Below are 17573 nucleotides of genomic sequence, written 5' to 3'. Positions count from 1 at the left end.
TTTGCAGGAAGTATCATAGGGAAGAACAGAAAGGTGGGGTTAGATTTTTATCCAGTAAAACCCCTTCATGGGTCAAAGACTTCATGGGAAACAAGACTACTAGAAAAATGAAAGGTGCATGCTACTATGAATCCCATATGATGGCAACAGTAAAGGATAATCTCTGTTCAATCATCCTTCAGGAGCAACTTGAACCAAATATACAAGAATAATTAATAACAAATAGTGATATTTCTTTGTTTTTTCTAAATAAAAATGAAGCACTGAGTCTCAAGGCATGTAACAACTAAAGCAATCACATTAAAATACTGAAAAGTTGGTTAAATTATCTGGAAACCCAATAAAAATCCTGTAATAGACCCTTTAAAGCATATAGATGCAAAAAATGAGAAAACATGGGGAAAACCTCTGAGTCGTAATTATAAGGCAGGAAAGAATCACAAATAGTAAGAATAATTTTCTCAAATATAATATCTAGCATACCAGGGTGAATATCAGACTTCCTTTTTTTTATGTAAAACTCTTTAAAACCTAAAATAAAACTACCAAACTCCTGTATATACACATGTCTCGAAAGCATTGGTCAGAAAATATATAAACGTGCAAAATACAAATAGACGTTCTGCCACAGACTCTTAATATCAAGTTTGGATTTTGGATTTCTGACAGATGTCTGCTTTAGCTACAGAAAACACTGAATAAACCCAGAGAGACTTCTCTACTCAGACCTCATACGATGATAAAGAATTGTGTCCACATTCTTTTTCATCTGAACTAAATGCTCCAGTATCTGTTCTACAGACTCACATCTATTTGGAACTGACTACTTGATGGCATCTAAAGGCAACTTGGCGCCCTTACGACTATCCGATAACAATGATGACAACAGAGCTTAGGTATCAGTGTAGGAGCCAAAGTATGCAAAGAGCAGGTTACAACAAGGAAAGGAAAACAAACTTTATCTATGTGTTACTATTAATCCATCTGAGGGAGGAGATGCTATGTGATTAATAGGGGATCCTAACTATGGTGGTAAGATGTTGCCACAAAAGAAAAGAACTCTACTGCCCTCTTCTGGAATGATCAATGAGTGTAAATGAAACATTTAAAATCCTGCATTTTATCCTGAGGCCCAAATTAGAGTTTTTTAATATTTAAGGGATCTTTTGTAGAATGAAAAAACTTCTGTTGCATCCTCTTACCCACTGGTGACGTCATCGGTGCGCACAACGTTCTTGCTCAGCACATCTCCATCACTCATGTATCCGGTGACCTCCACAGCGGTGCCTTCCAACTCGAGTTCCTCTCCAGTTCTGTCTGCGAGGTCCACGCTGCAGAGAGCTCCTCCCCTGCCGGCCAGCTGTCTGCGCAGGTGCCCAGGATACAGGTAGCGCCTTGCCTGCCCACTGCCGGCCACCCGGCCGCCGTAACCGTTTCCTACAGAAGGGGCGTCACCTGCCTGAAGACGTGGGCTGGACTGTCCAAGTCGCCATGGTGACAGCGAGGAGCGGGCAGAAGTAATGCTGAGGATGCTCCGACCACTGCTGTTGTTGCTGCAGGAACCACCTCCGCCGCTGCTGATGTCTGTGGTGACGCTGCCATCAAAGGTTGTTTCTAGAGTGCTGAAAAAAAAGAGGAATACAATATGAGTTTTAAATATCAGGAAAATAAACATGAATTATTGCTGTAACGGCACAGAGCAGGCAAGATGCAGAAACATTTTCTAGTTTGACAAAAATTGAAAAAGCTGTATCTTATCAGCAGGACCACATTGAGAAAGAGGCTGGAACTGTGATTCAGAAACTTCAATCAAGCTTTTCATCCATCAAGTAACAAAGATGATGTTTTTATTTATCTGAGAGAAAAAAAACTATTACTCTGATCAGTGACATGTTTATTACTTAAGTAAGAGAAGACAAAGGGCTGTAAGCATTTATGTAAAATAAAAAGGTACTTTCCATTCAAAACTGGATTGAACAAGTCAAAGCATTAGCAAAATCAGAGGGTGAAACTGCAAGAAAATCTCCAACTTTTAGATGAGCACATAGTCCAGCGCACCTGAATCAAGTAATTAGATGCTTAAGAGGACTGCATGTCAACAAGGTATTTCAGCCATTAATTAATGATTAAGGTGAGTTGGACCAAGGATTGGTCTAAAAGTTGCAGGATACCAGCCTTCAGGAACTGGAATGACCTACTCCTGGAATAGAGGAATATCTGCTGTAAATAAACATGCTCGACATTTCCTCAAAACTGCATAATCAATGCTTTGTTTGTTTTAAAAACTCAAACATGTAAGTATTTGTTGATCATTTGAAACACCTCAAATAGCAGAGTTCTCTACGTAACATTAAAACTTTTTTATTTACTTCATATTGACCCATTTTAAATTTAAAGAGAAGAGAAAAGTGAGAAATTGATTCTAACAAAACTAAGAAAAACAACCAAATAAAAACAAATCATATGCATATACCTATAGATCCATACATATAGTACATACAAAATATGCACATATATAATAGACACACATCAAGAAGTAAAATGGGCATATAAATTAATTTCCATACAGTATGTTTTCCCATACATCATAGTTTCATTTAGTATTAATCACTATGCAGTGTATACACAATAAATTTTATTTCATAGATTTCTCTTAATTCATTTTCAAAGCAAATGGAGGTGTTTCGTAATAAAAATTTATTTTCCAGCTCCATGCCATTGGTCCAATATCAGAGGGTCAGTTTCTAGTCAGAGCCTTTCTGCTACATCCCAAAAGAGTCTTAAGGAGGTTTTTGTCTTGGTAAAAGACTCCAGAGATCAAAGTCATTCAAATTAAACTTAATTTAAATTCTGTATAGATGAAAGAATAACTGTAATCAGTTTTATTTGATTGTTTCGTTGTACCTGTGAGTGACCTGTGTGCCCCGCAGGCTGGACATGGTCTCCTCCAAGTTCTGCCGTAAGTCTGCAATGTTTTTCACAGTACGCAGCCGTCTTGTCTCTGGGTCCTCACCTGAAGGAAACAAACAAAAAATCATCAACTAAATACCAATAAGATAGACTCTGAACTTAAACAGCGATAGTAAAAGAGATTGCCAACCTGAAAGGTCATCGATGGAGGTCTGGCTGGTCTTTGTGCAGCAGACGTCGCCCCCTCTTCCCACTGAATCGCTCTCTGAGTTCACCGTTCCATCGCCTTCTGTTTGGGTTCTGCGCAAAACAGTTTGTGCAAATGCTTAGTGTGAGGATATCATTGATTGTGAATTATTGTGCATTTAGTGGGAACCCCACATTTAGAAAATTGCCATGAAGGAGGGATAAACCTGATTAGAATTTAAATCTGCTGCATTTCCAGTCTTGTGACTGTGGTGAGAAGTGAATGCCTGCTAAGCCTCAGACGCCAGTAACATTTGTCTTTGAAGGATAAATCAATACAGCTCAGCCAATGCACTGCAGCCGGAGATGATGACGTTTGTATGCCTTGCTCATATGCTGCCTTTGGTCTTTGCCCAACTCCAGACTTTGTCCTTGTTAGCTAATGCACTCTCAGCTGAGAGTGAGACCCAGTTTAAAATCCCTCACTGCTGTAGAATTAACATCTGAATTTTACTGGTTGATCCACTTCAACTTTGTTTGATGCAACTATCTTTTTGCTTGATTTGATTTATTTTCAAAAAACATTTGCAGTATCTTTATAAAAGTTAGTATATGGGAGGCAAAGTTGAAATTAAACTAGCAGTAATTATATCTGGAAGGCAAATAACAGTAGAGGAACTTTCTCAGTTACACAGTAATTAAGTAATTAAGTAATTAATTCCTGTTAAAAAACAAAAACTGCAATGTATATCTCTGGTTTTAAATTTATTTTGCAGATAGTTGAAATGATAGACCAACATATAACACAGCAACATTAAACTAGTTTAAGTAAAGATAACAGAAAAAAATTGTCTCCATTATATACAAAACAAACATTTTAGACAACCCTTGAATGAAATTCCCAGCTCCTAATTTTAAATAATAACAAAATAATAAATTCTCTTTGGACTTTGTCTAATCTTATCAATCATTTGCAGTTCAATAACCTACAATCTATAGGTACAGTATAAGTTGGTTGACACATAAATAAATAGGTAGACATTTATTAATTTCAAATCTTTCTACTTTGAGTTTGTATGTTCTTCGATGCATGTGTGGGTTCTCTGCCAATAATCTGGCATTGTTCCCACTGTAAAAAATGAATAAATAAAATAGACCAAAAAAAATTGACTGTTAGATTAATGGGTTCTCTGTTTGTCTCTGCTGTGCCCTGTGATAAACCTGTGAGTTCCCTGCCTCTGATCAAATTACTGATGGAAAGCAGCGAAGGTCCAACGAGTCCAGCAGCAGATATAGACAATGGTTGTATGGATGTAAATACATATATATATATATATTTTTTTTTTTTTCATTGTTCAATAAATTGTATTCATTATGCATCTGCTTGACAGCAGGGTTTTTTCTTTGCTGGTCCAAATAAATGTATTATTCAGAATGTCAGAATAATCCAAGCTCTTACCTGTACATGAAAGGTGCAACAGTAGCCGTGTTTGGGTGGCTGTGCAGTTGTTGCGTCTGAGGTAGCTGCACGCTGACAGTGTTGCTGGCTGTGCTCTGTGTAGTTCCTAAACCCGCCACAGGGGCGGCGCTGGGCTTTCCTTCTGTGGAGGCCAAGCTGGAGGTAGAGCTGGAGTGCCTGCTGTCCCTGTCTCTCTCCAAGGGTCCGCGGTGCATGACGAGCCCACTTCCTCCTAACCGCATGCTCCTAGGTCTCTCCCCCGCCTCCTTCACTGAGGAAGCTTTACCCCCAGCTCCCTGGGCTTTGCCTCCTGGCTTTGGTATTCCGCTATGTGCTGGGGTGGAACTTTCTTTTTTGGCTACTTTTCCCCCCTTGGGAATGAAACTAGCAATTTTGGAAGTCTTTTTGTTTGACCCATCCACATCTGTAGGAACTGGTGCTGCTTCCTCCCTAGGCTCCTCCCCCCTTAGCTCTGTTCTATCTGGGGTGCGTTTCCCCAGGTCCTTCCCTTTATCTTTTTCCTTTCCTTTGTCCTTGTCCTTTTCAGGTCCTTTTACAGAACCCTTCTTGGCAGTCAAAGCTCTGCTAAAAGTGCGTTGGGCAATGCCCCTTAGAGCAATTTTGGGGCTGCTGGCAGTTGTGGAAATTGTGATGGGGGTTGTTGTCCCATTGCTGGTTCCATTCAATCCTGGTCGGAGGTTACCATCTTCCTCTTCTAGAGGGTCTGTGTTTGAGCCAGTTTCAGATCTCTCTACATGCATTGCTCCAGGCTGCCTAACTGGGGCAGCACTGTCTGATTGGGGCCCTGCTGTATTAGCAGAAGAAGCTTTAGATCCTCCTTTGCTGTTAAAGAGCTTAAGTTTCTCAAGCATCGACTTCTGAGCAGCAGCTTTGGGAGGAGGCTCAGCTGTTGCAACAGCCTTGGAGGATGTGTCCTTCTCTTGCTTATTGGACTGCATTGCAGATGCTGGGTTGCTAGTGGATGACAGAGATTGGGTGGTGGTGTGCTTTGAGCTCGTTGACTTGCTCCTCCAGGGCTTGCTGCTGCTGTTGGGTTGGGGAATGGCAGTGGAAGGGGAGGATGATGAAGAGGGAGGAACGAGGTGGGAGGCAGCAGATAGGGTGCTGGTGGAGGAGCCAACGGTCACCGCAGATGAAGGAGCATGCTCACTCATCACAGGAGGCTGTGAGGTCATGCCCTCCAGGGAATCTGCACCAAAGAATAAGACAACTTATCAAATGATGAAGAAGCTTTGGGAAAAAGCAGATGATTAGTTTGTTTAACCCCACAGAAAATGACCTTTTAAGGCTCGGAGATATAAACTACCCCTTAGTTTATTTCAGGCAAGCCACCAACACTGTTAAAAACCCTTAGCACTAACAATAAGGGAGTCCATCACAAACTGTTTACAAGAACAGTGAGGAGCAAGTTAAGTGCTTTAAAGCCTTGCCAAGTAAGTCATGTCAGGGAGCAGTCCTGCTGCACTTATAAGGTTTGGACTTATATAGGCTGCCTTTGGTTAGATTACCTCAGGAAATATAATAAACATTAACTATTTACAAGAACTCAATCTTGTTTTTAAAAAGAAAAAAAGAATGATAACATAATTCAACAAGAAAACAAAACCAAATCCCTTCTTGCAATATCTCACTCTAGTAATATCCAGCATGCATTTAGACACTGGCTGTGTTAATCTAAGCTACAGTATGTGACTCAACAAGCAAACTCACCGAGAACTAGAGGAGGGAAAAAAGAAATCTGGTAAAATGTGTATCCCGTTTGAAAATAAGAGTATCCCAGTGCTTCTGGGGTTCACAGTGTGCATACAGATCACTGCTCCAGGCAACACCACTCCATCCAGTAACATTTGAATATTCAAACACCAACCGCCAGAGAGAGAGGGCCTGTGCAAGGAGGACTGGTTGGACTATATCATTACCCTGTAGTTGCAACAGACCCCCCTTTACTTTGCATGAGCACAAACACAGTACAGATACTCAGTCCAAGCCCTTTTTGCTTTATAGGATCTTGCATTTGTTTTCTTATCTGCATACAAACGGTTCATATTTTACATAGCCCTGGTTTAAAAAAATATTTACTGACTGGTATAAAACAAGGTATGTTAATGTAAATGATAATTTTTCAACAATTAATCTATGTATATTCAGTACTTGTTCAACAGTAAACAACAGGTACCCTCACTACTCTGCAAAAGTTTTCCAAATATATGAAACTGTGAGATCTCATATCCAAAGCCCTTCTGCTGAGCATATTCTTGAGTAGAATTAGAAGTTTTCTTTGATTGTTTCATAATTGAAAGTTTAACTTTATTTTATACAGTGACCTGACTGAACAAATGAACAACTTGTTAACCATTTTCATCAGATCCTCTCCTCATTCATATTTCCAGTTCTTTAAAGTCCTAATAGGAAATCCACTCTAACAAAGCAGCCTTCACTTCTCCTCTTTAGTATTTAATGTGAGAAGCATGAAACAAAGCAGCCATTAGGAAGTAATTAGGGCCCAATTAGATGCGCTAGCAGTTAGCTATCAACAAAGTGGGTCAGGTTTCTAATAGCCGGCTTCCTATTGGTGGTAGCTGAGTAAGAAGGGGACCGCATCAAGTGGAGTGGGAGAATAAGGGGGCACACAGTTCAGGTCTGGGGTGACTGATGCTTTGATGTGAGCCAGCAGGAAAGTCCATGCATTAACAGAACTGGGTCAGTTTGGACTTTGGGTCAGAAAGGAATAGAGAGACAAAGGGCATGGAAAGGCTTTTGGCTTGGAGTTTAAGTGACAAGAACGGGGATGCTCTAGTTAGGTTGATGTCAGGAAAAACAAATTAGTCTTAGAAAGTCTTGAGTCAAAAGCCACAGTAAAATATGCTGGATTTCTTTTTAGTTCTTATTTTAAAAAATCTACTTTATGGAAAACTCTTAGACTTCAGTGCTTTAGTGCTGTTAAACAAGTGAAATAATGAGGTGGCCATTGGGTGGAGTAACACAGTTTTTTGGCTCATATTTTAGATTTTCTTTTTTTCATAAAATACTTAAAATATAAGCTTTGTTCTGCTTTGTCACAGTTAATTATATAATTGTGACTGAAAGACTTTAACATTCTGTAAGTAGGTTTATCTAAATTGCATTTAATCATGGACAAACAGCTTTACTAATTAAAATTGCCAAAGTATTTACAGATGGAAGAGTCATTAGATAAAAGATTAAAACACAATTGTTTCCTGGAGCTTTCAAGTTATTTGTGTCATTCTTATAATTTCATAGGTGGTGTAATTAGGTTTTAAAAATGTACAGACTAATTAAAAAGATCTTTATTTTGTCATTGAATTTTACCAAGCATATATTTTGCCTTTATGCTTTCATTTTTCTGTAAAAATTACAAATTACCTGTCTACATACATGGCGCTTAGAAAAAAAACGTACCTTATTCTCAATAGCAAATGTCTCATTCTAATAAAAACTTTTTCCACAGACCCTCTAGAAGAAGATTTTCCACTTTTTTTTTTTTTTTTCTAGTTACCTGCAAAAATAGCGCAGAGAGAAGTAGTTTCCCTCTAAGACAAATAAATGATTTCCTAGCTGGTTTAGAGAACAGGTCACAAAACAACCCTGTGTAGCCTTAGGCCAAACCCTCAAATTACACTGGTCACATTTGTTCATTTTGCTGTTGAGCTGACTTATTTAGGAAACATGCTGAAAGAATTTAAGTGTTTGGCTTAACTGCTTAATTGCTGCGGTCATTAGAGACTAAAATGAAAAGCAGACCTTTTCTACCTCCTCTATGTCTGAACATCCTTTAAGTCTGGGTCAGTCCGGCTGCATTCTCTGCTCAGAACAATGTGATAATATACGATCCCCTCAACAAATCTCACATAATCAATCTTAAAGCTCTTTTCATGGCTTGCCACACATAAGTGTATTTGACTATGCATAGGTTTAAATCTATTCAAAGGAAAAAGCTGCAATTTCACAGTGTCAACACTCAAAATGTTCGTTGCTTACATGTCTGAACATGCCTGTCAGGTTAAACAGAAACTATTCAACTATATACATCTACAATATTTGTCTAAAGTGAAAGCATGACATTTGCAGAGCTGTGTGAGATGGAAAACAAACAGCAGATGCAATAAAGTTGGCATCCCCTGATATGCTCGATATGATTCAGAAAATAAGTCTGCCAGCCTCTCTCGTGATTGCACCAGTCACAAGATGTGAAGCAATCAGGAACGAAGCAACTAATTTACTTCCTAACTCTTGCAATCCCAAACACACACAACACGCATAAAGGGACAGGTGTTCAAAATTTAGATGCCCTTGTGCAAGCTTGTTCCATCAAATAATTACACTGGGCAGAACCTCATTGAAGATGGCTGTATGCAGGAAAAGCAAGTTTTGCTCTGATGGAATAGCATCCCCGATGGAGCGCCATCTCATCCATTATAAAAATCATCAATCCATATAGTTTATCCAAAATAAAACATCTGTCCTATCAACACACAGGGAGAGCTGGCGTGCTGCACAGCGAACGAGGAGAAATGAGAATTATTTATGATTATTATAATTTACTGACCCATTCATTGAAGCATCATTTTGAGGCTGCAGGTGTTTGCTCGATATCACGGTCTGATATCAGAAGGCATCCCTCTCGCTCCTCACTCATTGTGCTCCAAAAAGCGAGAGGGACAGCACGCTTTTGTGAGGAGCTTTTTTTTTGTTAGATTTTAAAGGTTCTCCACATGAATAAACCTAAACAGTGAAGCTTTAGCTCATCAGAAAGCTATTCATTCAGTAAAAGCAGTGGACATCCACACAGAAACATGCACGGACACACAGGTGCCCCCCCTCCTCTCTCTGCTTAGTGTAAATAAGAGAACACCCAGATTCTGTCAGCTCATATTAACACAGAGCAGAAGAGGACATTCAGAAGTGGCCCTGTACTGTGGCTCTGCCTGGTAGCATGACTTTATTCTGGTGTCACAGCCACTGACACAGAGCAGCTCTGGGCTCACAGCAACATCTGAACCAGCAGTAGCAAGGTTTAATAAATGCATTTACTGTAGAACTAAACTTTAGAAACTACCATTGAACATTTAACAAAAATGCACCTATACGAGTTGGCTGTTATCCAAAATAAGAAAACCTGACACAACTACAGCAAACCAGATCAACAATATTTCACACAAATGGTTCTGATTTGTTAAAGAGGCTTTCTGTCTCTACCAGGAGTTGGTTGAGAAGCTGAAAATGACAAACCTTGTAGGTGCTGCAGATATCAAGCAGGGAAGTAAAGCAAAAGGAGATGGACAGCATAGGAGGGAAGAGACCCAAACTGTGGCCAGGCATCCAGGAACAGAGGCCAGGAGGGAGGGGGAGTCAGGTCCAAAGACATGACAGGGGAGGAGTTTGGTTTGGAAACAGGGTTCTGTGGTTATGTTAATAAACACACAACCCTGCAAACTTAATCATACCTCTGAAAAATGTTTTACTTTTGCTGTGTCATTAAAAAAGCAGTTATGCACTTTATTAAAGTTCTACTTGTTAATCTAATAAAATAAAGCAATTGGAAGAGGACACACAGCTTTCATCAATTTTTGCAAACCAAAAACCTAAAAACTTTGCTGTATATTTTATATTCGGCTTCTCTCTGCTACCCTTACAAAAAAACAAAAAAAACCATCAGTATATGACACGAAAACACACCAGGTCAAGGATCCAGGTTCAGGGTTAAAATCTGCACAGACTAAACAAAACTACATAAACCTGGACTGTACGGAGGCAGAAAGTAATTTTGGAAGAAAGGATAAGAAGCTCCTCCTTCAGTTATCCAAAAAAAAAACAAACATTTTGCAGGTAATTGAGATCAGCTGCTTCATTCATACTTTACCCATCAGCTGACCGTTAACAACCACTCTCCCCTAGACAAGTGTTTACAAGAAGGCAGCCTTATTTACTGCTACTTTTATGAACAAAAGCTCCTTTTATTCAGCATTAATGCTGGAGTCTTTCAGCAAAATGCCATCAGGAGTGAACAAACACAGCTTCTTCTAATACACAGTAGACTTCGCATAAACAGGTTAAATATTTATAACAGGGCTGCAACTATTAACTAATCTGTTGTTTATTTTAACGATAAATCGATTAGTAATCAGAAAGCCAAACATTCTTTAAAGAAGATTTTTTTAACAAAATTAAACCAGGTGAAACTCAAATGTTTTCATTTTAGGAGTTCTGGATAGAGCATATTGATTGACCAAAACATTGCTTTTAATCTTAAATTCAAAATGTTTACATATTTTTTAACAATTTTGATATAAGTACTCCTCTAAGTGGGTCGCTCGGTCAGCTAAAGGCATGTTTTACAGTCTCTATACTCCAGTTAATTTAATAATCGATTACTAAATTAGTTGACGATTATTTCAATAATCGATAAATCATGGTTAATCTGATAAAGTGTTTTAGCCATCATTTAAAAACAACAATTCATGCAAAGTTTCTTACAGTGAATATACATTTTTAAAATGTTCTTTGGATCCCATTAATGCCTGATTCTGCTGAAACCTTTTAACTGATCTGGGTATAAGAAATAACAAATGCATGTGACTCCCAGTATACAGCGTTAAAAGCTCCCAAAGGAGGCTCCAATAGAGCCGCTCATCAAAGTAACTGGTAACAGTGCAGCTCACAGCGTCGGGCCCCGTTAATCTGGCACTGTTTAACACAATGACAACTGTCTGTTTCTCTGGGTGTTCAAAATTCCTGGTACAGAGGGTAATGAGTTCAGACTTTGAACACTAACAATGTCTATATAAAGGTTGGGTTCAATGAATGGTTGCAAAGGCTGCCTCATGCACAATTTTTACTAAATATACTGCCAAATACCAGGAACAGATTGGAAGAAAATTAAGATTGTAATGCAAATAAACAGCAGAGAAAAGTTTTAAGGGTTTAAATCACCCTTTCCTGTGTTGAAATAATTTCAGGGGAGCTACAGGGAATGAAGAGGTACATTAACGTGATTTGCACAAAACAGGACTGTCTGTTAACTGAACTTGCGTTTGATGTGGGTGGCTTTTCTTCCCTGGCTTAATAATGTGACTGGGATGAGTGCTGCTTTGAAAAACTAAGTAGTAAAATAAATACTGTAAGACGATTTTAGCAGACAGAATCACCGATCCCAATTTAAAGACCTCTACTTGTGCTCAGTCAGATAGAGCTAGGTGTGTTCCACTTTAAGAAAGGTCTCAGAGAATCCAAGTAGAGATTGAGGCAGTTTTCTAATCCTCTTCATTTGAACCGCATCTCACATGGTAAAAATAGTTTCTCAGGAGGACAATATTTCCACATTACCACCCTAATGGGGGATTTTCTCTACATGACCCCTTTAAATTGTTTTTATGTTTTGCTAAAAGATAGTAATGTTCATCTTTGCAACATGTTTTTTTTCTTTTTCTACAGTACATCACACATTCAGAGACACTTCTGTACAATGGGCTACAATCTAGGAAGAGTAACATGGCAGATCTTCACAAGCAGTTTAAATAAACTGTTCAGGCAGACAGAAGATGAAAGAATGAAACATAAATTTAATACATGTTAGATTTAAAACCAGCGGATGGCCTTTTCTGCCAAAACTTCAGTATTTGAAGTTATTTTCTCATGCATTTATTGCCGCTCTATGTAAAGAATGTCGGGCATACCTTTGTTCAGATGTAAACTTGCTTTGGCCTTGTCACTGCAGCCCTGGCTTCGCCTGTTCCCAGCAGCGCTGACCGAGCCTCTGGGAGGGATGTCACTGCCAGCAGTGGACATCCTTGCTGATGGGCCAGGAAGTCTGATGAACAGAGGAGCAGATCAGGATAAAACAAAGTCAAAAATGAAGGAGGAGGGGGTGGGGGTGGTAAATGGGAGAGATATTTTAGCTTTCATAAGGAAGTTAAAGGATACTTAGTGTGATTTAACACAAAAAGGCTGTTTAACATGTTACAGTTAATAGAAAGAACTGTTGGGAATGCCCTCCACACAAGAAAAGTAGAATGAACTGGGTCACTAAATTTGCCTTTAGTACTATAAAAAAACAACAAAAAAACAGATAAATCTACATAAATAAACACAATAAAGACAAGTGAGAAATGATTAAACAATTAAACCCCATGAGCTAAGTACATGATTTCGACTGTCAGGTTCTGATTTAGAGAACCTCTACCTACAAACTCTGATTGCACTGCTTCAGTTTCTCTTTGACTGATAATAATTAAATCCACACACTGCTAAGCATTGTGAATTTTACATTTTAATGTTTTATGTTTGCTAAGAATGAAAACCATAATTCTGAAAAAGTCTGGACTCTAAACGCAGCTCATCTTTTGTTTCTAGTTTTGTGTTGAACATTCAATCAAATCTAATGTATACCGATACGTCTGGTCGTGATGCGGCCTTCTGCCAGCTTCTGATTGTTTGCACGGCTCCTTTCATTCTTCCCATGGATAAGACTGATCAATGAAAGACTGGTCCCATGTTGTAAGTCTATCAGTCAGCTTTAGTGAAGTCTGAAAGTTAGGCTGTAATCTCACCTCCCTGTGGCTCATAACCTCTCAATGGAAAAGTATTTACTTGTGGAAAAACCATCTTCATCCTCAGTCTAAGACCCAAATGAGAGTGCTGGTAAGAGGGTTAGAGTTCTCAGCTATTGTGCCAGTTATAATAGCTCATTTTCAGCAAGGTGATGATTTTTACTGTTATTCAGCCAAGAACAGTGTCTTTAATCTCATGATATGGACAGAGGAAGTCTAAAATCATTTAGCATTCACTTTTGCCCTGACTCAGTCTAATGCCATTCCTCACTGGATTGGACAATATTTGTCTATTTATAAAAAATTTTGCAAAATGTACTTTTTGGACATTTGTGATTGAAATGTTACTGGGAAACGAAACTGTTAGAAAAATACAGTATTGCCAGCTGGACTCTTCCCAGTGTAGTTACAGAAGTTCACCAGATGATGGAGGCATTGCAGCACTTGGTAAGCTGCATGTGTCCACAGGAGGCAGAGACATATTCATATTCTTGAATGGCTGCATGCAAAATCACATCTTTCATTTAGGTTTGAGGAAGGTAATTACATTAGAGTGAAACGCATGCTGGAAAACTGGCATAATGTCAAATGAAGCAAAAAGAAAAGAACACAGGCAGGGTGTTTCACACATCACTTCAAATACACACTTCCTGCTATAGATTATGTGTTAATTATTAATGTCACATTATATGGAGAACGTTCTTGTCAAGGAAACCAAACCAACACACACTTACTAACTTAAGGGTTATCTAAAGGTCTTTTACAGCCCATTTAGCAGGTCTGCCAAATGAGGCGTGATGCCAGAAACAGTCAACATCCATCTGAAAGTGGAGCCTGGAGCTTCAGTTCCTATCTGCTGAGCACTATCACTCATGCATTATTGATCATGCTTGTAGCAGAGATTGCCCTTAATCACAGACAAATAAGCAACACCATCCTTCTCTGATTAGAGGCAATTTCTAGCTTTGCAATTCAAGGAAAAGGTTCGGTATAGGATTTGTGGTTGAGGAAACAAACAAAGGGGCAATAAATCAGAAGGGCAAGTGAAGCTGACCTAGAACTCTTTTTCTGACCAATGGAAAACTTGAGAAGTTTACTCTGACAAGCATCCCTAGAGGAGAAGAAAAGAGACAGGAGATATGGAAGGTACCGAGAGAAAAGTCAGGTCAAGAAATTGAAATGAAATGAAATGTGAGCAAGAAGACAGAAATGCCAAAACAATAGATTTCAATAGATGGAAGTTGAAGAAAGTGAAACAGATTTATCCACTTTGCCTCATGGTTAAACTGCATGGCTCTGGTCAGCAAGGCTCACCTGGACTGCATATCGGCCTGTGCTGCTTTCTGTGCTGTGAGGGCGGGAGTCCCATGCGGAGAGTGGCTGAGCTGTGCCGGAGCGCTGCTCTGCTGGCTCAGCAAAGAATGCGTGTTTTGGGTTTGTGCCGTTGGTGTGAAGCCGGGCTGGGAGTTTTGTCGGTGAGCCTGCTGTTGCTGCTGTTTGTAACGGGATAAGCTGAAGAACAGGCCAAGGATTGCCTTCAGATTCCCATTCTGGATCTCTGCGGGTTAGATAGAAAAAACAGTGAGATATAGGATATAGTTGTGTTGAGTCTTTATATTCGAGTTGTGGAATTAATTAAACCTCCTGGGGTCATGCATTATAGTCCTGTTTACCTTCTGCAGACAGACCCTGGATGTTGACTCCTTTAGCTGCCAGGAAACTCAGGCAAGCATCTATGTTCTCAATCTAGGGAGATAAAGACACAAGAGTAAGTCAAAGCAGAGTCCATATTTCCATCCTGATTTCCATGCGTAATATGAGGAACCTAGCTGTTTTTGCATGTATCAGAGAGAATTACCTGAACTAAAAAACAAACATGTCTTATTCAAAGAAGATGGTTTCCAGTCCAATTTACACAAGGCATTGGAAACATGGCCAGGGGTGTCATTTATAAAGCTTGTGATGCGTAAAAAAAACACACTTGACAGTCTGTCACACAAACTTTGGAAAAAGGGGGATGTTGATTTCTTTGGTAAAGTCTATTTCTGGTTGTTTAGCAAGCGTACACTTTTAGAATGGATCCTGCACAAAATTGTTTAAATAAGACCCCAGGTCACTGACAATTAAGAAGGCAAAAAGTGTGTTACTGTTGACTTGTTTTGGTTTATAAAAATGAATATCCAATCATGATATATATCCACTCTTTATTCATTCATTCATCCATACATCCGAGGTTAAGACACTGACGTAACTTGTCCAGCAGGGACACCAAAAACATTCTAAAGCTCTTGCAGGAGATATGCTGGTGAAGATTCTCAGTCATCCAGGTCATAGCCATTCCATAAAATAAAAAAATAAATAAAAAAACAATCCACTGGACTTGGTTTCCAAAGTTTGGAAACCAAGTCCAGTGGATTGTTTCATTGTTTCCTTTTTTAAACTTTTACGGAATGACTTGCAGGAGATGTGTTTCTAGACTGAAATGAACGGTGGTATCACAAAGACATGCAGATCAGATGGCCAAATCATCTATTTGTGCCTCAGTGTTCTGCTGAAGCTACAAAAAAAATCCACTTCCTGACCAAAAGGAAATTGAGTGGCTGCTCAGAGGTCTATTACTCACAGGTAATGGTGGGTTTTAAAAGGGGGTAATAGCAAGAAAAACGGGCCAAGTCTTGGTTCTGAGCTCTACAGGTGTGGGGTGGATAAGGGTGGGGGAAAAAATCAGACCTGTGCAGGACTGACAAGTCAATTCAACATGTTGGATTTTCCTGATCTCTAATATTAAGTGTCCGAAAGTTCCACCCAGTAGACCCCATCACCCTGAAGGAACCACAGCAGGATGGTCTCCCCATTAATCAAGGCCTCTCGGAAGGAGATTGGGACAGAAATTGGCACAATTATGTGGTAATTTACCCCCCTCTTTACTACACTAGTAACAGTTGGAGATCTGATTGTGTACTGATGGCTTAAATTAGGTCAGGCATGGAGCATTAAAACTCATTTTATTGCAAAGGTAAAGTAGGATTCCAATCAAACATACCTTGTCGACAGAACTAAACTGCAAAAAACCCAATTATCTACAGCAACCCAGTTACTATGACAGCAGCCGTGGCAACCTGAGCAGACTGCTGAGCTGTCATTGGACAACACTAGGATTTGATAGCCAGGCTGGCTTTGTTCAGGGCTCGGCTGACCCATTATGCCCAGAATCTTATGACTGGGGCACGCGATTCTAAATCAACCACATAAAAGTCATTAAGCAGAAAAGACCAAAGGTTGTGGCTGATGGGTGAACACAAAGGGCGAAGTATAAAATATTGCACAAACACTTCCCTCTAATGTCACATTTATAGCACAAGTCGACTATACCAACTCATATCAATGTTGACATTTCCCTCAGATGAGTGATACAACAGGCAAACTAGTAAAACAAATATACAGGATTAAAGAGAAAGGTTGCAATAGCCTAAATCTATTGAGGGTATAACCTGGAACATTGAATCCTAATTAATTCAAAAACTAAAACACAAATATGGCCTTGACTAACCCCACTGGGTGTGAACAAAAAGCAGTAGGGTACCATTCATCCAATAATTAAGGACACGATTACAGCTAATGTGCAGCAACTAAATATAGCTTGACCTACAGTTCCCGCCATGCTTTTCCTGTGGGGAAGCTTCCAGCTGAGAGGTGAGAAGCTGAAGCAAAAGGAGATTTCACATTTTTCAACATAGTTATTCCTGAAGAGTACAGCAAAATCATTTATAATTTTCATGCTCGAGCAAGGTATGTAACATTTTGAACCTGTTTGAAAACGCCGTTTATCAGATTTCTGATTAGCAGACATGTTGCCATGCTCCTTATAAAAATAAAATTCATTAGAGTCACATCTTCAACCTAAAAGGTTTAAATTTACTGCAACAACATAGAAGATAACGATTTTCTATAACTATACCCAACCAGCTGGACAATGGCAAATATAATTGACCAAATTATCAATGAGTTAATTCACTGCATATTTAAATACAAACCAAAAAGTTACAGTTTATTTCAACCATTCCCTTTCTAGGTGATTGGATATGAGGTGCCCCCAGGGACATAAATCAGAATTAACTTGCATATACACATATTAAATTACACTCTTCCATATAATATACTGAAAACCTCACACAAACACTAGTAAAAAGCTCTCACATAAACTAGTGAAAACATTTACCTCTTATATAATCTACTCAAAAGCTCTCATACAAAGTAGTGAGAACTGTTCATATAAACTGGTGAAAAGCTTTACCTTTCATACACACTACTAGAAAGCTTTCATATACACTATTAAAAAGCTCTCATATACACTACTAGAACGCTCTCATATACACTATTAGAAAGCTCTCATATACACTACTAGAAAGCTCTCATATACACTGCTAGAA

The 17573-nt window shown here is 39.1% G+C and overlaps 1 protein-coding gene across 11 annotated transcripts in view; it reads right to left on the bottom strand.

The window, feature by feature from the left end:
* nav2a (neuron navigator 2a) overlaps positions 1-17573 on the bottom strand; it is a 244695-nt gene that overhangs the window by 51730 nt on the left and 175392 nt on the right. For 8 of the 11 annotated variants that reach the window (XM_038272842.1, XM_038272370.1, XM_038272440.1 and 5 more), the window contains 8 exons: positions 14817-14889; positions 14458-14701; positions 14198-14254; positions 12271-12404; positions 4556-5765; positions 3101-3210; positions 2905-3013; positions 1203-1622 (listed from right to left, as the gene is read on the bottom strand). In XM_038272842.1, coding sequence (XP_038128770.1) covers positions 1203-1622; positions 2905-3013; positions 3101-3210; positions 4556-5765; positions 12271-12404; positions 14198-14254; positions 14458-14701; positions 14817-14889 — 2357 coding nt within the window. Of the gene's footprint in view, positions 1-1202; positions 1623-2904; positions 3014-3100; positions 3211-4555; positions 5766-9826; positions 9847-12270; positions 12405-14197; positions 14255-14457; positions 14702-14816; positions 14890-17573 lie in introns of those variants that run through there. The other 3 variants (XM_038272671.1, XM_038273116.1, XM_038273059.1) reach the window with 2 other exon arrangements.

Source organism: Cyprinodon tularosa, unplaced genomic scaffold (assembly GCF_016077235.1).
Source record: "Cyprinodon tularosa strain WSP-4 unplaced genomic scaffold, ASM1607723v1 ctg100, whole genome shotgun sequence".
Taxonomy (NCBI): Eukaryota; Metazoa; Chordata; class Actinopteri; order Cyprinodontiformes; family Cyprinodontidae; genus Cyprinodon; species Cyprinodon tularosa.
This window is presented reverse-complemented; position numbering and strand designations above follow the sequence as displayed.